Raw genomic sequence first — 22,820 nt, forward strand, 5'->3', positions numbered from 1 at the left:
TAATACAACTTTAGCAACATACTTGTTGTGCATCTTTAAATACACCGTTATACAAATAACCAGTCAGCAATTACACTGATTTAAGATTCAAGAGAACTTGGTTTATTTGAAACTGATCTTTCCTGCCGTCAGAGAAAATAGATTTTAGATGAGATGTACATTTGCAGTCTGAATTGAATGTGATGAGAATTATAATATGCAAATACAGCCAATGCTGCTGAATATTCTTGAAATTGTTGTGAATGTAGAAATCAAAGAACTGTTTAAATGAGCTGTGTTAAATAGTCTAACTGAGATGTAATTGAGATGACAGTTTACCGTCACATGTCGGCAGAGGGTGGCTCCACCAGTGGTTCTTCTCACAGACCAACTGCTCCTCGTGGCTCAGTCTGTATCCGGGCTCACAGCCAAACCACACCACCGAGCCGATGGCCAAGTCCTGCCCGTAACGTATCCCATTTACGGGCACGCCGGGGTCCAAACATGAGTGAGTGTCCAAAGTGACGCCTGGAGCACAGCGAACACAAAATCTGATTATTTTATGTCATTTAAAGCTATAGCTCAAGGTATAGTCAATTGTATTTACAGTTGCATTTTGTTGTGCATTAAAGGCAAATGTATAGTTACAGGGGGAAGGAAAAAACTATATAAACTAACCTAAAATTCCATTTTATTTTATTGCTTTGCACTGCACATTACATGTATTATTATTTGAATTGTCAATGGAACTTGTTTACTCTGTTATCACTATCAAATTAAGTATTTAATTTGCATTGCATGCAACTGTGCTGAAATGGATTGGAAATATGAATGCAATTCTTTTTCAAGCCAATAAAGCACACCAAATGAAAAAAAAAGATGAAAAAGGAAAAGAAAAAGACAGAATCGTCAAGAAATAAAGAGCGTGAGACAGAATACTGCAGAGGAATCCTCAAGCTGTTTGCTTGTGTGGAGAGACAGATACGATTCGGACTGAAATATCATTTCTCAGGCAAAAGGCACCCGGTCTATAAAGACGGCTGACTCACTTTCATAAAAGAGCTTAAAGCCACTGTTAGAGCGACTGTTATCGGTGGTGAAGAGAAGATACAGGAAGTTGCCGCTGCTGAACAGGAACTGAGGGACTTGGGTGCCATTTAGAGAGGCGATTAGGGGCGACAGGAGATTAGGCCCATCGTGAACCTCTAGAAAGTCATAATTGAGTTCTGTCTGGAACCTGCCGGGGAAGAAAAAAAAAACAGATCAAAGAAAATAGATAATAAATATTACGACGTGAAATGTGTTTCCATCCACACACACGAACACATCCACAGCTCATTATCCATGGCTGCCCGACTGTTCCTCATTGACCGCCTCTTTTAATGAGAAGTCACAGGCACAGCCAGTGTTCACGCTGCTGTTTATTGATGGGATCAAACTGCTTTGTGATGTGCGAATAAACACAGATCTACCGCAGCGAGCTTGCTTTAATGGAATAGTTGAGCTAATAATGAAAATATGGTCATTTACTCACCCTCATGTTGTTCCAAACCTGTCTTCAGTAAAATAACACCTTTTACAAAACAACCTTGTTTCTCTCTTCTAAGCAATGAAAGTAAATATAATAATAATAATCAGGGGCTGAAAGCTCCAAAAGAGCTCCAAAAATTTACATTTTACTGTACAGCAAGACTTGTGCACCATATTCCAAATCTTTTAAAATCATGTTATTCTGTATGTTATTCTGTGACAAATAGATAGATAGATAGATAGATAGATAGATAGATAGATAGATAGATAGATAGATAGATAGATAGATAGATAGATAGATAGATAGATAGATAGATAGATATATCTAGATAGATAGATAGATCTAGATAGATAGATAGATAGATAGAGAGTCTGTTTTTCAAATAAATCACATGACTTAGGAAACCTTAAAATAAAGAACCAGCCACATACAGTACACTCATTTTTGATATCTTTAATTAATGTTTTTTATTTAATTTTTTTTCACATTCTCATTATTTCATAGAAAAGAGCAGCCAGTACATGTATCACAATATCTCTTTTTAGAAGAAAGTCCTACAGGATTGCTGTACATGAGGGTGCGTAAACTATGACAGAATTGAAATGATTTCGGTGAAAAGCCAGAGTCCTGAAAAAAAACAACAAAAAAACACAATCTATGCTCGCCCAGTCGAGTCTGCTTTTGTGATACATCTCGAGGCGTCCGCTCTCAGGAGTCTGCTAGATCAAACTCCAGATCTGATGCTATTTCAATGCCCTACTCTTGGGAAGCATCGCAGTACTAATGAAATAAAGTCAACCATTTGTATCATGATATAGATTAATTCCATTTCCCTTTCACAGATGGCCTCGGTGGGCACCACGCTCAGCGATAGATTTATACGCCAAACAGTGTGCGTATGGATCAAGCCCGTCGACATAACACTATGTAATCATTTATACAGACACTAATGGTGACCGTCTCCCTTGCGCTCTCGGTCTATGTGCTATGACAAACATTACTCGGAAGCAATATCATCCTTCAGACGTTTCTACATGTGAACTTTGCCGCGATCAGCTGAGGCTTACGATTCAATTACATTTGACATTATAGTTTATTAACTCGGCAGAGTGTTACATTGAGACTTTATAAAAACCCACGCGACCTTCACACCCAAAGGACCCTGGATGGAGATGGCTATGAATATGCTGTTACTTGGGTTTTTTCTAACTCTGATATGTGCCGAAATGATTTGCCGCCTTGGAGAGCTGATGCCTCCAGACATGAATCCAAATAATGCCTCTGTGTGTTGCTATACTCAGAGCTATCCAACAGACCTGTCAAAGCTTATCTTGATGGAGCGTCCCACCTCGGCCTCGATGACCCACTCACAGCTCAGGGAATCTTTGTAGTAGCCGGGCCACCCCGGGGACAGAATGACTCCCACCGGAGCGGTGAAATGGCCTCCGCATGGCGCTGCAGGAAACATTTGATGTACATGGCAGCAGAAAGTTTATTAGAACACTTCGATTCAACAAAGAAAGCTCTTCTTATAAACTGTTGTCGCAGTACAGGGTCTCTGAATGTCTTTGGAGATTAAAAAGTTATTGATTTAAAGGTGCTGAAAGCTATTTTTTTTTAATAAGACGCACAAAATGCTCCTGCTACCTGACAGATTTCACTAAAATGAGTGTCTTGAGAAATCAAACCGGTGTTTGTAAACAGCAGGAAAAAAAGATCCAGGGAAGCGAACCACAATTTTTTTTTTTTTTTTTTTTTTTTTTATCTGTTCTGAAACACTTTCTGCATGTTCACATATTCGGTTTTGCAAAAACGGACCTTTTAAAAAATCTGTCAGCAAAGATAAAAGTATTTGTTATCCCCACAACCGCTGCACTTGGTAACAAGTCAAAAACGTAACATTTAAGAGAATAATCCGACAGTGTCAGTGACTTTACCCTTTTAGATGGCATGCTTTCTAGACTCATTTCTCAGATTCAGTTTTAAAATAAAGTTTTAATACTTAAAGAAAGCTGTCTCCTAGCTGTTAGCATAAAGAAAGCTAACTGCTAACATTACCATTCATCTCTGTGACAGTAGCACAAACAAGATAACAGAACTTTACACTTTTGAGGGTCTTTATAATATTTGATTTTGATGTCTTTGTAGAGACAGATATTACAGAAAGGCTGTGTGACTTTTGTAAACACAAAGGAAAGTTAGCAAATTAAGTTAGCAAAAGTTAGCAAAATGGCTGCTTATAGCACTATTAATCAATAAGGTGCAGATGTCAATGCTTGACTGTATCAAAATACAACCCTACCAGTCATACTTTTGCTGGTAAGCCCTTGTATTTTCCACTAACTCATCACTGCTGTCAAAAAGGGTAAAACCAGCCCAAGTTGGCAAACTTTTCTTTGCTAGTCTCATGAAGTGTGATAACTAGTTTAGCAGATTTTAAAGAGTTTTCAACCGCTTTTACCTGGTCAAATAAGTCAGTTCCATTGTAAACCAGAGACAAGCCAGTCAGGCTGGTTTTGGCTGCTTTTTTAGCTGTTAGCATTCCACTTAGCTTTAGTTGTTAAGAGTAAGGGAGCATGGGGAGCAAACTAAAGCGGGGTTGTAACACAAGCTGTATAAATATTTCCACACATCCTAGAATAACAACATTTACAAAGCAACATATTTGTACTAGACAAGTGTGAAATAGTAAATAAAAAAGTTACATAAGCTAGATTTACACAACCTGATAAGGTCAAAAAGTGTTAGGTTCTCTCCCCTATCCCTCACCAGTGGAAAAATCTGAATAATAATGCAAAATCTTGATTGAAGCAGATGCAGGTAAGTATTATTTTCTAATCAAAGCTGGTGTTTACAGATTGTTTTTTTTCTCTCTTTTTTTCGCTATTGTACTCTCTCTTTTTTAGTGTTCATGCAACAACTCTGATAATAACCACGTTTCTATGAGTTCAAGGGATGCAATTTAGATAATTCAACAATCTTTCCGAAAAACATCCAAAGGCTACTTAAAGGCCAACGTTTCCTGAGCACAGCTTTGATAACTTTATACCACAGAAAAGAATAGAGGACACAAACACTTTGAAACCTACCTTCACATTTGGGGATCAAACCACTCCACATCACCTTTCCCGCCTCCAGTTCACACACAATAGTATCCGAGCCTTGCGTCTTTATGAAGCCCTCCTCACACACCACTGAGATGGAGCTTCCCAGCTGGAAATTATTACCAAAGCGCTTGGCATTCATAGGCACTCCGGGATCCGGGCACTCATTGTGTCCAAACGCTGAACAAATAACATCAAAGCAGAGAGCTTGTTACTTGCAACGTGACTTACTTAATGAAATGGAAAGGAAGGAGCGAAAGCATAATGGAATATCAAACTGTAGGAAACAGAGGATTGTGGGTAAACACTAGGGTTCTGTGCGTTGTCACACGGGCATTTGGGGATTATTTTGGCTGAGCTAATGGCGTGATGTTCAGCGAACAGGATTAAGTTGTTTGATGCTGGTGGATAAATGGCTTATGAATTAAATTGAAGAAAATATGTCCTTCCATATGTCCTACTTGACGGCTTTTGGGAATCTGATTGAAGACAACGCTTCTCATGCCAAAAATGTTGTTAGCAAACACATTTTTTTTTAAGAGTATTAATTCTTTTTGCCAACCTTTACACTTTTTTTAGTTTACTGTGGCATACTGTGTGTGCATGTGTTTGCTTGCCTATTGTGTACTGAACCTACTAAAAATAATTTTGAGTAATTAATATAATGTCTGATTAAAAAAAAAAAAAAAAAAAATTAAGAAAAAGTAAATGCAAAACATAAACAAACAACTAAAATAAAATGCTTAAATGTTGCATTGGTAAATAATTGAAATTATAAGTTGAACGGCTAGGCCTATTTCATTTATTCACAACCTAAAACTGAAATAAATAAAAGCTATATAGAGATATTAAAAACCAACTAAAAAGAAACTAAAATTGAAAAATGGTAACATATTAAATATAATAAAAATGCTATAAAAATATATAATTAATACTAAAATATAATTCTAGCATTTTAAATTAAAAAACAATATTATATAAAAATAGTTTATGTTGTGAAAATACTTAGAATACCAATATGAAAATGGAAAAAAATAAAGCCAAAAATAGTATGCATAGTAAGCTGAAAAATCTGCTTTCAATCACAATATTAAATATTTTTTTTTAAATATATTCAAATAGACAACAGTTATTTTAAACTGCAAAAATATGACTGTTTTTACTTTATTTATTCAGAACAAAATCTTTATCGCTACATGAAACACATTTAAAAGAGAAGCACTCACTGCTGTATGTGATGTTGAATCCTCGGCCGGACATCGAGTGGTCGGCCTGGAACTCCAGCTGGAGGATGTTGGAGTTGCTGGTGAGATGCGAAGGCACTTCTGCCCCAGAGAAACGTCCCAACATTACGGCATCCGCCAACTCCCCGTCCCTCACCGTCAGGAAGTCGTAGGGGGGCTCCAGGTCGAAGTCGTTGAAGGCCAGATGGATGCGGCTGCCTGGCTCGGCGATGATCAGCCAGACGCAGTTGAGGTTGTTGCCGTAACCCTCGGGGTAGTCTGGAGACAGGACGGTGCCCATGGCTGCCGTGAAGTTGGACATACAGGGAACTAAGAGAAGGAGGAGATGCTGATCAGTTATGTGAAGGTCAAATGCAGCAAAGACTAATATAAATTCTTTTTAAAGGCATTAAATTTGGCTAAAATGTCATAGCTGTAAGTTATTTATTTTCATTTTTTTTCATGCACTGGTCAATTTAGATATTCTGGGCTGATTTGCTATGATAAAGTTTATTTTTCCAGACTAGTAGCCAGAAAACATCAAACTACACATTTAAGAGTTCATTTTATTATAATTTATCTGTACATTTTAATCATGAGAAATATCTTTGAAGGCCAGTTTCTCAAAATGAGTCTTTTATTTTTTATTTTTTGCTTATTTTATTTATTAATTTGATTCAAATCTCCTTTTAATATCCATTTGGTGATTGAAATAAAGATGAAGTAATACAAAATATAAATTACAGATAAAGTAAACACACACACACAAACATATATACTATTTATTTTATTTAATTACAAAAAAAAAAAAATATATATATATATATATATATATATATATATATATATATATATATATATATATATATATATATATATATATATATATATATATATATATATATATATATATATATATATATATATATATATATAGACATAAACCCTGAAAACCTATGTAAAATAAGCACAAGCATAACATAAGCACATACTAAAATTAGTCTAAGTTTAGTCTTTTGTATATGGTTTTTCTTGTTTGTTTTCTTTGCTTTCTTTGTACTTTTATTGTGCAGTGTCCGTGAGTGCTGAGAAATGCCCCTATATATAAAATAAATTTTTATTATTAAATTCCCATAAATTGCACAGAGAAGTTTGATCATATATTATTCGCCTGATTTATGTAACATTCTATACATATATTTGAATAAAAATATCCACTTCAGCAGCACTTCAACTAAACTTTACTGTTTTATTCCTATCTATATTCTGATGGGTTTTAGAGAAGGGTTTGTTCATATATCATTCGCCTGATTTATATAACATTTTATGCATACACTGAATTTCTTTTTTTTTTTTTTTTTTTTTTTGGCTACTGACAGCACTTTTTCTGATTTATGAAGTGATAATAAAAGAGCCTCTGTAAAACCTTCAGCTCGGATATGTCAACAAAATAAAATAAGAACCTGGCTTTACCCAATGTTCAGATTTCTGTTCTAGAACTGTGTGCAAAAGAGAGCATATTTAATCAGAAACATAAACAGTAATAGAAAACAGTGTCTTAATCAACTGGGGTAAGTAGGGTGATATCTGTAAGTTTCTTTTTTCACCCTATTCACCCTCAGTGTCTTGCCTTAAGCAATAACCAACACACTGACTTGTGATGCTGCACCTTTTTCTTTCAGGGATTATTGTATTGTAATGGAAGCACTAATTGTATTAAACTACATTGTGCAGGGCATGCTGGGAATTTTAAAACTCTTGAAATGGCATTGCTCTTTGGTGCTGTTTGCTTGTCGGGCTCTCAGAGAATTGTCATCTTATCATCTGCCAGAGCTCAGTCTGTTATCCATATTTAACAGCGTGGTGGTTTTGTTTACACACACCAACATATAAAACGGTTTTAATTAGTCCGACCTCTCGACATCATTTCATTTAGACATGTGTCTCACCGACTCTGAGAGAAGCAAAGGGTCGCCAGCGCTCATCACCGTAATGAGCTAGCGAGGATGGATGAAGAACTGTGGTCTTAAATTACTTCCTGAACGCACAAGGCCTAATGTACCTGAAGAGAGCTAAACGTTAGTATTTCTCATTCATCTCAGTCGCAGTTGGCAGGAAAATTACATTGGCGACGTGTCCATGTTATGATCACTTAAATGCACTTCACATAGTAATTATGACTTCCGAGCTCTTGAGAACTTTCTAGAAGGACTTGTGCTGGCTCTCAAGTCTTGTCAGGATCATAGTATTTAGAGTATAATGGCAAAAGTATCACATTTGGCAATGGAAAACTCTGAATTCAGTTTGAGCAATGTTATTTTTTCTTTTCTTTAACTTTGATATACAGTATGATATAATGGAATTGTTAGCGGCACACATGCAGAATTTTTTTTTTTATTATTTTTTGTTATGCCAGATTGTAGACTACAGTTTGTTTATTTATTTGTTTGTTTGCTTGTTTTTTGTAAGAAATCAATACTTTTTTTTTTTTTTGGGCGAAGATGCATTACATTCCTTGAAAGAGAGTATCATTTCGATCACACTGAAGACGAGTAATGATGCTAAAGTTTCAGCTTAGAATAAATTATATTACAAAAATATTCAAATAGGAAACATTTAGTTTAAATCTGAATATTTCACAACATTGCTGTTTTACTGTATTTTTGATTGAATAAAGCATTATTACTTACATATTTAAAAAATGTCAATCAATTTATTTACCGGTATTTATTTTAATTATCAACCTCAAATGTTCCTGTAAAAAATACCATGGCATTCAAGATGATAATGTCCAAAAAATTATATTAAATCATAATACATGGTAGATTATTCTATAGTACCTTCCAAACGGTATTGATTACTGATAATTACGTTTTAATTGTGAGTGTTAACCACATAATTTAGCATGTAAATAGTTAATGAAGAATAGTGATCGTGCTCGGCAGAAAATACTACTCACTTAGCCAGTTAATAAAGCACCAGGTTTGTGTGATAAGACAACATAATTCTCTGCGGCAGTATGAGAATGATGAAATACATAAAGCATTGATCCTTTGCTCTTCATTCTGTTGCATTAGCACTTAAAAAGCTTCCAGTCTGAGAGAAAGAAAAATGAAATTGCCCAAAGCACCCATTTTTATTCGAACTAAAATAATGCAAATCACATCATAATTACGACTTTCGAAGAAAGAACCTCTCAGGCAGACTTAAACGAAGGATCTATCCATCTATCTATCTGTCTATCTGGATAGATGGATGAAATAGAAGTTTGTTTCAGTTAAAGTTTTATATTATGTATATTTTTATTTTTATGGGCTTAGTTTAAGTTAACTATAATTACCCTAGTGTCCATCTATTAGAATTTCAATTTCTTCTTCATGCAATGTTATTCTGTGTTCAGAAAACTTGGAGGCACTTTATGGTAATTTCTTTAAAGAGCTTGACACCATAACTCACCCTCAACTTTCATTGCATGAATAAGAGAACAAAAAAAATACTCGGATGTTTTGTTAAAAATCTTTTTTTTTTTCTAGAGTAGATTAAAAAAAAAACATTTAGGCTTCAAAGCACATAAATAATAGAAGAGAAGGGTCTTGCAGCACTCACATATACAGATGGGGATGTTAGCAGACCACTGATTGTTATTCTGACAGGAAATCATTCGCTCGCCAATGAGCTCGAATCCGAACTGACATTCGAAGCGCAGCACGTCTCCGTTGGAGAAGCCCCCGCCCTCTCGGAGTCCGTACAGAGGGATGCCGGGATCCCCGCAACTTTCCTTGTCAATTTCTGTAGGTAGGCGAGAGAGACGAGAGGAGGGAGTAAAACAGCAGTAAAGCTTTTGAGCCAGCAGAGTGATTTATGTGGGCACTCTAAGAAGCTGAGGCAGGGAACAGACTCACCTTTATAGTTGATCTTAAAGCCAATAGAGCCCACACTTTCATCAGACTGCAAATGCAGCCACATTTGATGGGTCATACTGACGATGAGGTCAGGGACGAAACTGCCCGTTAACCTGTCCATGCAGAGTGAACAAAAGAAAATAAGAGTCTGTGATCTCAGCATAGAGAACACTACTGTAGCAGTGCCATGCAATGATAAATGCTGTCAGATGCCAGTACTATGGTATTCTGATATGTGCTTTAGTACTGAATGACTACTATATTTATATACAGTGGTATTTATATAGTACTCAAAGGTATGGAGTCAATGAAATATTTGGAAATAACTGCTTACACCAAAACGGCATTTATCTAAATAAAAATACAGTAACATTATGAAATATTATTACGATTTAAAAGTACTGTGTTCTAGTGCAAAGCTGAATTTTCAGCATCATTACTCCAGCCTTCAGAAATTATTCTAATATCCATTTGCTGCTCAAAAAAACTTTATTAGTAGTACATTATCAATCTTGAAATTATCAATCTTGTTTTTTAAATGCAAGTTCAAAAGAACAACATTTATTTGAAATATTTTGCAACAATGTAAAAGTCTGTTACTTTTCATCAATGCAATGCATCCTTAATACTCAAAGTACTGATATAAGAATGTCACACACTGTATATATAACATTACCATAGTACATATTCCAAAAACACCAAAAAGATCACCAAAATGTACTAGACTAGTATTAAAGTTAACTACTACAGAGTTTAATGTATTTTTGCACATGGTTTCATACCATTTTGATATCATTTTCCAATGGTAACATAGTACTTTATGTATTCTACATATGTAACTACATTAAATGTTTTCCAAAAACACCATGGTAGCATCCAAAACCATAGTATTACCATGATCCATTTTTTAATCATAGTATTAAATCACAGTCAGGATTATGGGCAGTTTTGGTTTAGTTTTTTTGTGTTTACTCTGTTCCCGCCTGCCTAATTTCGTTAGTTTCCTCATCTGTTCATTAGTCCCACACATCTGTTTCTGTTCTCCCTGTGTACACTCAGAGTTTCCTTAGTTCCATTGTCTGGTCTCATTTAAGGGTTACTTTTACATTGATGTGTATGTTATTTTCTCCCAGAATATAAGTGCATTATCTAAAGCTATTCCTGTATCGCAAGTGGTTAATATACCTGTTAGCATGGTGCATGTCCAAAAACAGAGTAATGTCATGCTACTCTTTTTTTATTTGACTGTACTTGGGGTTTAAATTATACTGTCAGGTACTTCAAAAAACACCATGGTAGCATCCAAAAATCCCATAGTGCCATGACAAAATGTATGAAGTATAGTATTACCATGATACAGGTCTAAAAACAACATATTAGAACGGTGCACGTTAATATGTCATAATAAATATAAATCATAATGAAAGTACTAAGCTAATTTGCCTAGCACAAACATGAAGAAAGGCATTAATTGAGCTTTACAGTATGTATTAGTGTTCTGGCAGCAAGAGTCTTTTGTCCTTGAGGAATGCTCTGTGAGCGCTCAATGAATCGCAGCTGGAACAGAGCCAGGCAAATGCACCAAAAAACAGTACAGACTGTCACCAAAGTGTGTCTACCCAAGATACCCTGAGACATACGGCCGGGGGCGAAAAGAGGTGGACAGAAAAACATGTTTGTGAGGGAGAAAAATACTGCTGGACGATTTGTGCCTGTGTGGTTTGTATGGTTTTGTTGCTTTCATGCTGTTGAAATGGATAACTGCTGCAAAGCTGAAAAAAAATAAAATAAAAAGCTGCTGGAGTTTATTAAAGTTGGATATCTTAAAGGAGGTCGTTTTAATTTGTCCTTTCTCTTTGGGGTGTTACAAGCTCTTGGTGAATAATGAAGATCTCAAATCCAAAATGATAAAAGTTAAGAATCAACCAAACCCCCCTAAAACAACTCATTCTAACATGCACCCACGTCTACATCATGATGTGGGAAGATTTGCATAACACCGCCCAAATGTTCACGCAAAGAAAGAAGGCGTAACTTTTTATTCTCGCTGTAGCATTGTTTTTGCCACGCCGCCATGTTGTAGAGAAGCTGTGTGTTTATTGTAAAGCGAAACTACATTGTTTGAGGAGATTCATCAACTTCGCACTGTGGATCACCGGATCGACTTTCACCGTAGAACCAGCGGTGTCCGGCCCGGGGTCACATGTGGTTGCCGCAAGCTACTTCATCGAATCCACCAGGCATGCAGCTCTCGAGCCGGCCTTTGCTCACTCAGCCCGCCGTGTGTGACATTATGTTACATTGTGAAAGCAAAACTACTTTGTTGGGCTTTCCAAGAGAGGACACAACTAGAAATCAGTGGTTAAGTTGTATTTACAACACTGTTCCAAAACAGTTCGACCCAAATATTCAGATGTGTGCAGCGCATTTTACGAAGAACTGTTTCCTGATCTGCCACCTGTTCTGGCTCACAGTATGAAAGTACGTTTTTTTATATTTAAAGGATTTGCCACTGATGATTCAAATGCGAGATTGAGCAGTGTGGAGTAGTGTTTGTCGTTTGTCGTTTCTCAGATCACTAATGCAGACATGGTTTTATGTTACCGCGTAAGAAGACAGTATAAGTCATATAATAAGTAATTATGTCCCCACTGGATGCAATGAATGCTTCGTTTGTAATGGGTTTTATTGGTTTTGTTTTCGTCGAGCATGGCATCACAGTATGTCAAAGGGATGTCAAGGGATGTAACATTTCCATCACACACTTGAGGCATCCAGCCAATCACAACGCACTGGATAGCTAGCCAATCAAAGCACACCTCACTTTTCAGAAAGATGAGCTTTGTTAAAATCAACGTGTTTCAGAAAGGCAGGGCATAAAGGAGAAACACTAATGTACAGTATGTATTTTTTTTTTTTTTCGTTTTTTTTTTACCTTAAACCGCATAAATACATTTCATTACACCAAATACACAAAATAATGTTCTTTTTAGCAACATCATATGACCCTTTAAAGAGTGGAAATCTGAATTTTCCTTTTTCTTTTAAAATGAAAAGAAATCAAATGCAGTATGCAGATATATACTCGAAACAAGTGGCGTGTCACATCTTGTCTAAGTTCAGCACTTCATTTTTCTCTTTCTGTCTGAAACAAAATGATTTTATTCACAAATTGAATGTGTGAATTGCCTGCTATGTATTTTATTTGCTATATATTTCAATAATGTCTGTGCATTGTGAATGGTTAGTGAAACTAAATTGTGACTTGTTGGTGCAAGAAAACTTTATGGGAAAAAAATAAAAATGTGTGAAAAGAGACATTGTGGCCCCTATAAAATATTCTAGCTGCAAGCTAATAGTCAATGTTAATTATTCAAGATTACAAAAAATCATTGACCCGTCTTCTGGCTAAAATGTGCTTAAAAGTAGAAATATTTACTTGAGAAACCAAATTGCATAAGACATTAAGACCTTGAATTAAGTAGATTTTTCTTTCTCTATTTGCAAATAGTTCTCATTCCAATCCATGCATGAATTTAATTACATTTAGTGAGGTTTACAAACTATTTCCTGATGGGCAAGGGCAAATATACAGAGATCAATCTCACAATTTATTTCATTTAAATAGCCTTGACATATCTTTGCTGGTTTCTCAGGTAAGTTTATCTTGATGTAATGATGTTAAAGGGATTTCTATCTGGGAAAAAAAGATACTGATTGAGTATCTTACAATACATTTACGCTTCTGACACACAACTTCAAAATATGACACTAAATCTGACACTTGTGTGAGTTTTTGCTTTGAAATGTATTTGTTATATATGTTTGTGCGTGGTAAATCTTTAGTAAAACTAATTATGACTTGTTGGTGTAAGGAAAAGTTAAATAACATAAAAATACTGTAGTATTGGCACTATAAAATATTCTAGATGAAAGTCAACGGTCAATGCTAATTATTCAAGACTACAAAACTCATTTGAACATGTTTCCCACTGAAAATATCCAAACTTTCAGAAAAGAAAACACATTTACTTGAGAAGCTAAATTGCATAAGACATTAAGACCTTGAATTAAGTTTATTTTTCTTTCTCTATTGGCAAACAGTTCTCATTCTAATCCAAGCATGAATTTAATTAATTTTAGTGAAGTCTACAAACTATTTGCTGATGGGGTAAGGGAAAATATACAGAGATCAATCTCATAATTTCTTGCATTTAAATAGCTTTGCATATCTTGTTTCTCAAGTAAATTTATCTCGATTTAAAGATGCCTCTAAGTTGTTTTTGCAGTGCAATACATAAAAACAGCATAAATCTGAATCTTACACTTGTATGATTGTTTTTGAGTCGCCAACCTCTCCACCGTCACCGACAGTCAACGTATCGTATCCCAGCTCCAGGTCGAACTCTTCGAAATTGATTTGAATAACCTGCGACGGGAAGAAAATCACTGAATTAGCCTTAGAAGTCTTTGTAATGGAACGCCACTCGAATCAATGAAGCACCTTGACCGGAGGGATTTCTCCATATGCTCTCTGTTACGGAGAATGAGTAGTGTGCATTTCACACTGTCTTAATTAAGTTTCTCAGTACTAGAGCGCTTCAGACATCATCAAATATAAATGATACACACTATTCCCAATAAATATGATATTCATGAGCTCACCGGGGCCAGCACTTGACTGCAGCATATGTCGCCTGTATATTTCAGTTCATTTGCTCATACCCTCTGCGGCCCCATTGAACCCCGGCGATATAACCAGAAAAATTCGGAAGGGGCGATGCATCAATTATCCAAAAAATCATTTGCACGGTCCAATGAATGTTGAGGGTAAAACAAATTTACAAGAGTGCTTTCAATCAGCGGCTCAAGTTTGCGAGTAAACATTGGAGAAACGTGCTCAGCTCGTTCAGTGTTATTTCAAACACTCACTTGTACATTAACAACGTCCTGTTTGCATAATCACCCCCCAGTGTGCGTTTGGAGACACCGGGGAGCTGCCGCTGCTCACATTTAGTTAGACACCATGAATAGCGGCCTTCTGGCACGTTTATGGCACACTGAGGAACCAAGCATGCACTTAAGGTATACGGGTGCTTCTTCAACGGCTGCCACATCTGAGCCTCGTGGGTTGGTTTTTATTAACGCTAACAGATTTCAAGTTGGCTTCTCTTTGGTAAATGAAGGTCACATTAAAGTCTTGGAAAGTTTTCACAGAGCATCTTGATGCTTTTCAAATGCTTCTCTTTTATGTTTTCCCAGAACAGTAACATTATAAAATACTATTACTATTGTTCTATTTTAATATATTTTCAAATGTAATTTTAAACTTTAATTATGTGATGGTAAAGGCTGCATTTATTTGATTAAAAATATAGTAAAAACAGTAATATTCTGAAATATTTTCACAGCTAAAAATAACTGCTTTTCATTTGAATATATTGTAAAATGTAATTTATTCCTGTGATGCAATGCAGAATTTTCAGCATCATTACTCCAGTCTTCAGTGTCACATGATCTTCAGAAATCATTCTAAGATACTGATTTGCTGCTCAAGAATGATTTCTTATCTTATCAATGTTTAAAATGTTCAATGTTTTTGTTGAAGCTGTGATAATTTTTTTAGGATTGTTTGATTTATATAAAGTTGTAAAGAACTTTATTTCTATTAGAAGCATTAATTTGAAATAGAATATTTTAGTAACACTAGTAAGTTTTGATCAGTTCAATGCACTTTTGCTGAATGAAATTAATTTCTTAAAAAACTTAACCCTAAACATTTGAACGTTAGTAAACATGTATCATAACATTTGAAAACACTGCATTGCATGAAAATAATATAAATCCTTTTCAATAATCAATATCAATAAATTTTATAATATTAAGAAAGTGTAATTGTATTTAAAATATATACATTGCAATGGAATTAGCCATACAAAGGATGCATTTTATTATAAAAAAAAGTAATTTGCATCACAGAATGTACTCAAAACCCAACACATAAATTGAGGTACAATGGAAATTGCATTTTAGTGTTCATTTTATTTATTTTTTTGCCAGAATTATCTTATAAGATGATGTTTAAACACCCACACCTTGTTGAAGAATCATCTATATATGCACACACAGCTTACAGGCGGTCCACATGCGTAAAAAAATAAATAAAAATAAAGTCTTACAGCACTTACACTGATATTATTAGTGGTTTGCTAATGAACACTATCAGGCGACCATAAGAAAGTCCTGCTTCGTCCCTTTAAGTTCATATATTAACTTCATTTACTGTGTTAACACAATAATAATGCCAATGAGCTACCCATGGGTCTCTAATAATGGGTCTGTGGAAAATGCAATAAAATTTGAACTTTGCAATTCCGTCGGGCGAAGATAAATGAGGTAATAATGTTATGTGTGTTAGGGCTCATTTGCATTTCTCACCAGAGGAAAGCTCAGATTGAGCAGCAGTTGAAGACACGAATCAGCTATTTGCTGGTTGTTAATGGCCTGGCAAAAAAAATGTGTACAAAAAAATGGAAAACCTACACCTGAAATGTGCAGTCGACGGTAAGAGCTCGTGGAAGTAGAAACTGTTGACTCACAAAACCTACTGTAAATTGCATATCTTTCATTTCTAGAACAGTTAAGAGTCTGAGGTGCTGGAGGGGAAGATGGTGTTTTCTAATCTGTCTTGCACAATGAAGCACAAGAGTCAGGAGAGCAAAGTGAGGTATTGATAACTCATCAGGAACCACTCACAACAGCAGTGCAAAAAGAAAATGAAACGCTCTCGAAAACAAGCACAATAAACCACTATTAATCCTTTTACTGAGAAAAATACCTTATTTACAGCTATTGTGAATATTGTAATTAAATAATATTGAAAAACCTGATAAAATGGTAGAATCATGGTGAAATTGTTTGTTTTATAATAATTAAAAAAAATTAAAAAAAATAATAATAATATGCCATTTGAAGATACAGACTTGCTCATAGAAAAGTCTTTGGTCTGTTTGAAGAAAAAATAAAGGAAAATACAACATTAAATAAAAAATTAATAATTCTTGCCAAATTAATAATATATACATATTTTCATATTTATGTTTTCATTTTTTCAATCATTTTTTGCTAAATTAACCGTCTCAGGTCATTTGACAAACAATTCATTTTTAGGCAAGTAAAAGAGAAATGGGAGGTTTTAACCGTGCAAAAGAAAAGCATCTATAAAAAAAAGACAATTATACTGAAAAAAGAAATTACGTTATGATAAATAATTTTATTAAAAAATTAAAAACATTTTAAAAAATGGTTTACCAAAAACCCCTACTACTGTAGAACTCATTTTGTAATTGCATGATGAAATAAATGTCATTTTTAGATTTTGACATTCATAAAAAAATGAAAAAGAAATGTTGTTAAAATATATAATTCAATCTGTACATTCTGCTAAATTAATATTACATTTTTTAATAAACATTTTTGTTAATCATAATAATACAATTTGGCAAAAATAATGACATTACTTTAAAACTACAAAAAAACCTGACCAATGCCATAAAATCATGTTGATTTGAAACAGAAAATATAACATTAAATGCACATTTCTGTCAAATTAATATTTTTATAAAGTAACATGTAAATATAATTAATTATGCAAATAAAATAGAAATTGCAGGATTCAACAGTGTAACCCTAAAGAAAAGCCTCTTAAAAACAGAGGTAAACAATCATCCTAAAAATAAAAGAAAATTGAAATCAGTGTGAAGAGTTTTAAAAACCTGATCATGGTTTTAAAATAATAAAACTACTGTTAGTATTGAGAAAAAATAAATAAATAATAGAACCATACTGGAACTACTTTTTATTAAATATGTCATTGGACGATATCAGATACTGACATGCTGATAAAAAGCGTTATGTTTCAGTCAGATATGGAGTGGTGTCTGTGTGTGTGTGTGTGTGTGTGTGTGTGCAGGTTACTGTTGTACCTTATTGGGGTTACTGGCGGTGATAATCCAAACACACTGTGAGTTACTCTCATACTGGATGGGGAAATTAGGCGATGTAAATGTTCCTGAAGGGCCGAAGAGGTTCATCCCACATGTTTTCGCTGCAAAACAGAGAAATACAGAGTAGTCGTCATTTATAATGTATAAGAGAAAACTAAAATACACACATTTAAAAAAGTTCTGCACAAGTAAACTTTAAATGCTTTTTTTTCTATATAATAAAAGTAATTTTCTATCAAGCTTCAAAAAATGAACAACAAAAGCACTCTGAAATGCACAAGGTTTGGACATCATCGGTTCACATGAATCATGTTGCACTTAGCAGTTAATAACTATCCACTTTTGTTGTATGAAAAATGGGTTTTTGCAAAAGGAAATAATACAGTTTTGGAACAACAGGAAGTCATTTTTCATATTTGAGGTGAAATGTTCTTTCAAAACTTAGCTGTAATCAGTACCATGGATCGATGGTATTGAATTGTGGGATTCGGAGACATCAGTAGATCAGATGTCTGGTCTAATCCTGCTCTGAGCAGGGTTTACTGAAGGCAGTGGTCTAACCTTTACAGACGGGTCTATGGTCACTCCAGGCCGCGAACACCTCAGCGACCCTCTGACACGTGATGCTCTTAGATCCCTGAAGCACGTGGTCCCCGTCGCAGGTGAAATGAACCGTTGCACCGATGCTGCCGTGTTGAAGAGAGAACAAACACGAAAGCCAGAGAATCAATGAAGGAATTCTCCTGGAGAGCCTCCCACGCGTGCCGACAGATTGATCAGCGCTGCGTGACGAGGACTCATGTCAGAGCAAATGTCAGCTAGGAATATAATCAAGGATTTCATTGCCACATAGCCATCCTTCAGGAAATGTTCCTTTACTTTTTGTTTCCATTGCTAATTTTGTCCTCACGTTTGCAAATGTACGTATGGCATATGCATGTACGGAAACTATGTAAGTTATTCTTTTTTTAATGTTTTGTTGAATGGTCATTGCGACTGTCATCAGAATGTCACAATGTCAGTAATACTTTACAATTACACATAACATCATGAGTATTTATGCTGAACTAATATTCAATAAATAAATAAATGTAATACATTTTTTAATTAATTTTGCTTAATATTTGTAAAAAACAAAAAAAACAAGAACAATATAAGCAAACAAAATACATAATTGCATAGATGTTAATAAAATATATAACAAATATTTATATATAACTAATTTTTCAAATAAATAAATATATAAATAAATAAATATATATATATATATATATATATATATATATATATATATATATATATATATATATATATATATATATATATATATATATATATATATATAAATTAATATTTGGGAAAATAACGTTATTTTTGATAATTTAATAAAATTGACAGGCCTACTTCATAGTCATAGAAAATATAAAGTAAATGTGTTGGTTTTGCTGAAATAATATTAAATTAATATTTAGCTGAAATAATCTTCAATCAAAGCAAAATATGAATATTTAACCTAATAAAAAAGAAAATACAACAATAATTGTGTAATGTTAAAGCAAATTAAATGCATACATTCATTTCATTACTTAATAAATAAATTATTTTTTGCTTAATATTTAGAAAAGAATATGTCAGCAAACAAAATATTATCATATATTTTAATAAAATGTTACATTAAATTTCTTATTTTCCAATAATTTAATAAAAATGATATTTAATGATATTCTGCAAACATTATTAATATCTTAGACAATACAAAAAATATTAATTTATATCACCAGAATATAATTTTTGCTGATTTATCATAAATAAATTACAATTAATTAACCAGAAGTTCATATTAACTCATATTTAATATTGTATAAATATTTAAATTAATATTATGCTAAAATAACATTTAAGCAAAGCAAAATATTAATATCTAAGCAAATAAAATAGACGTTAATATTAAACAATGTAATATGAACATGTCAAAACAAACTCAGTGCTAATTGTTGTTTCATTCATTTTGGATACTTTAGTAGAGTTAAGAATCTAATAAATATTTATAGCCTATCAAAACAGTTAAAGATCATATTAAACTACATGTGTATGGCCTAATTAATATTCATGAGCTACACTATCAGAACTGCATGACATCACAACTGCCCCATTCATTTCTTCAAACAAAACTGCATCCATGTGTGCGGTGTGGACAGACTGTCTACCTGTAATCGGTGCCAATGCGTTTGCCATTCTCCGGTTCCCCGGGATCCGGGCAGAAGTTGGAGACCTGCTTGACCATCCCTTCATTCACTGTGGGAGAAGAAACAGCATATGGAGACATAAGCCAACACGAAACCATCAGCCTTCGTCACCTGTGATCACGCTCTCCATAACACAGCCTCGGTTATCACACATCGACTTTCATCCTCAATCAAAAGAGAAAGTTGGCGGAATATCTCCTCCATAAATAGGTGTTAGCTTGTGATAATTACTGCAGGAGGCAACGTTATGCGGATAATTTAAGGGAAGGGGTTTTTGGCAGCAGACCGGGGTCCTGAATAAGACCCGATAATTCACTCGTAACTCATATTTCTGAATGCGTGATGCAGACACTGTGAAATAGAGGCTCATAAAAATTCTATCCAGTTGTAATTAAGTGTTTGGAGTGCTACATTGTCGAGGGTGAAATGAATCATTCTGCGTTTCATTACGACGCCGGTGCACGTGGAGCCATAAAAAAGGACTTGTTCACTTTCGCAGCGTGCACAAATCATGTCCATAGATAGTGATCAGGCATTGGGCAGCCCGGGTCTGTATCCAGGTTAGGCCGCTGGTTTGGATGGCCAGTAATTAAACTCAGTTGGACTGAAATCCAATCACCTGTGTGCCCTCTGAAGCCGCTCGCTTCACAGATTTGACATTCTCTTCCGAGGAGCTTCTGTGGGAGAGAGACCTGTAAGTCAAGCTAAGCTCAATTAATCAAAATGCAGATTTCGGTTTCATTGGATGCTCTAATTTCCTTTGATCCATTTGCTAAATGACAAGCGAGAGGATTACAAATATGTGGCATTGTTCGTGCTTTATGAATCATGGGCTTTGAAGGTGTAGATGCGAAATCACCGGCGGAACAACATCTACGGAATACTAAACAATTAACGGGGATGCACATCTGAACGAAATTAAGCAGTGAAGAGCTTTTTATGACATTAGAGCAACAGTATTAACAGTCATAATTACAAATGACATGCAGCAGCACTGGAGAGAAGATCTAAAGCTGCATGGTTTCTACTTCAACAAGCCTACATAATGAGTTACACAGCAGAAAACTGGTAAAACCATGGTATTCCAGGAGAAAGCCAAATAAACATTGGTTGTTTATGGTAGCCGAATATATTCTCATGAAAAAATGTGTAATAGTAACAGGGTTAATTCACCCAAATATGAAAATACTGTCATCATTTGATAGTAAATTGCCAAAGTTGCTGGTAGCCATTGACTTCCATAGTTTAGCTATAGAAGTCAACGGCTATCAGCAACTGTCTGATTATCAACATTCCTCAAAATACCCTTTTTCTGCTCAACATAAGAACAATTAGTATATAGCTTTGGAACAACTTGAGGGTGAATACGTAATGACAGAATTTGCATTTTTGGGTGAACTATCCCTTCCAAAATCCCTAACAAAATCTGTTTGATATGCATGTGTTAATCCAATCTGGATTTATTAGATTCTCATACTGTATAAAACAAGATTTCGGTCATACTAACCATTACTATAACTGAGATTTGAAGTAACATATAAGCATCTGAGACAAGACATAACATTAGGAGTGTGTGATGTACCGGTTGACATGATAATCTATATTACAGTTCCTATGACATTTCCATGCTGCACCAACAAAAAAAAAAGCTATGTTTTTAAGCACTATGGTTTAAAAACCGAGTTAAAAATTTAATTGTTCAAGCAAATTAAGCAGCAAAAATGTTGCTGTGTGTGCTTAAACTGTCTAAAACATGTGCACACAAGCCACTTTCAATATTATAATACATAGCATGAACACTGAACAGAGCTCTTTTGGTATCTTATTGGACTTGAATGGTAAAACACACACTTCTCTGCCACAATGCCCTTATGCACAACATCCTAATAAACACAGTTTCTTATGTCTTAAGTGAATGTAAACATTTGAGAAAGAAAATGCATGTGTGTCTGTATAGTAGATTAGTGCATTCAGTCTTAAAGTGACAGCAGCTTAAACCTTGTGCTGTCTGTGTCAGTAATGTTCATTTAACAACAAATGAGAGAAAACCTCTCGCTACTATTGACTGAATCACATTAGTAACTTAATAAATCTTTATAAATTTGCACCGTGAGAACTATGCAGTGTTTAAGTATTTCCACATAGGTCTGTTTCTTTTGTGTCTTTGCTCTATTAGAGTTTTTTTTTTTTTTTGTCCTGCTGACTGTATTTAATTAGTTTGTTCTTATTTTATCAATGAGAGGTTTTTATGCTAGTATTAGTTTTTCTGACATTAAAAATATTTCAAAATTTATAATACAGCAAAAGTTTATGAAGCAAAAATACCTAGTATATAGTGATATATACTGATATTATGAAATAAACTGATATATCATGTCCTGATATAAGATCTTATCACCCACCCCTACATAATAGCACTGTTAATTTGCACAAATGCATTCTTCAGTGGCTGAGACAATTACACTTTACAAAGAGAAAGAAACACACTTACTTATTGAAAATTTACTTGTGTTGTCTTTTCCAGGTAATAGTTTCACTCCCCTTGATTTAAAATCTCCTGATCGTTTCACTGCTCAGCAAAAGAAAACAAACACAATTAGGCACATTTTCATTCGGTGTAGGTCAGCTTTAAAAAGCCTGCTCCAAAATTATGTGAGCGACAGTTTATCTAATAAAGTTATTTACTTACAAGACTAATTAACAAAACGGTTCCTTCGATTGTCTTATTTATCTTTATACTCAGTAGCGGTTTTAGGCACGGGCGAACCGGGCAGCCGCCCGGGGCGTCATTTTTTCGTGACACATTGGGGGCGGCAGCACGAGCAGATA

At 34.6% G+C, this 22,820-nt stretch overlaps 1 protein-coding gene across 1 annotated transcript in view; it reads right to left on the bottom strand.

The window, feature by feature from the left end:
• LOC127975250 (CUB and sushi domain-containing protein 3) overlaps nucleotides 1-22,820 on the bottom strand; it is a 244,953-nt gene that overhangs the window by 149,255 nt on the left and 72,878 nt on the right. Inside the window, exons 7-18 of the mRNA XM_052579149.1 lie at nucleotides 22,483-22,560; nucleotides 19,953-20,040; nucleotides 18,307-18,431; nucleotides 17,725-17,846; nucleotides 14,065-14,168; nucleotides 9,740-9,852; nucleotides 9,444-9,626; nucleotides 5,841-6,167; nucleotides 4,600-4,794; nucleotides 2,827-2,965; nucleotides 1,029-1,216; nucleotides 319-507 (exon numbers count right to left, since the gene is read on the bottom strand). Coding sequence (XP_052435109.1) covers nucleotides 319-507; nucleotides 1,029-1,216; nucleotides 2,827-2,965; nucleotides 4,600-4,794; nucleotides 5,841-6,167; nucleotides 9,444-9,626; nucleotides 9,740-9,852; nucleotides 14,065-14,168; nucleotides 17,725-17,846; nucleotides 18,307-18,431; nucleotides 19,953-20,040; nucleotides 22,483-22,560 — 1,851 coding nt within the window. The remainder of the gene's footprint in view (nucleotides 1-318; nucleotides 508-1,028; nucleotides 1,217-2,826; nucleotides 2,966-4,599; nucleotides 4,795-5,840; nucleotides 6,168-9,443; nucleotides 9,627-9,739; nucleotides 9,853-14,064; nucleotides 14,169-17,724; nucleotides 17,847-18,306; nucleotides 18,432-19,952; nucleotides 20,041-22,482; nucleotides 22,561-22,820) is intronic.

Source organism: Carassius gibelio, chromosome B16, assembly GCF_023724105.1.
Source record: "Carassius gibelio isolate Cgi1373 ecotype wild population from Czech Republic chromosome B16, carGib1.2-hapl.c, whole genome shotgun sequence".
NCBI classification, from domain to species: Eukaryota; Metazoa; Chordata; class Actinopteri; order Cypriniformes; family Cyprinidae; genus Carassius; species Carassius gibelio.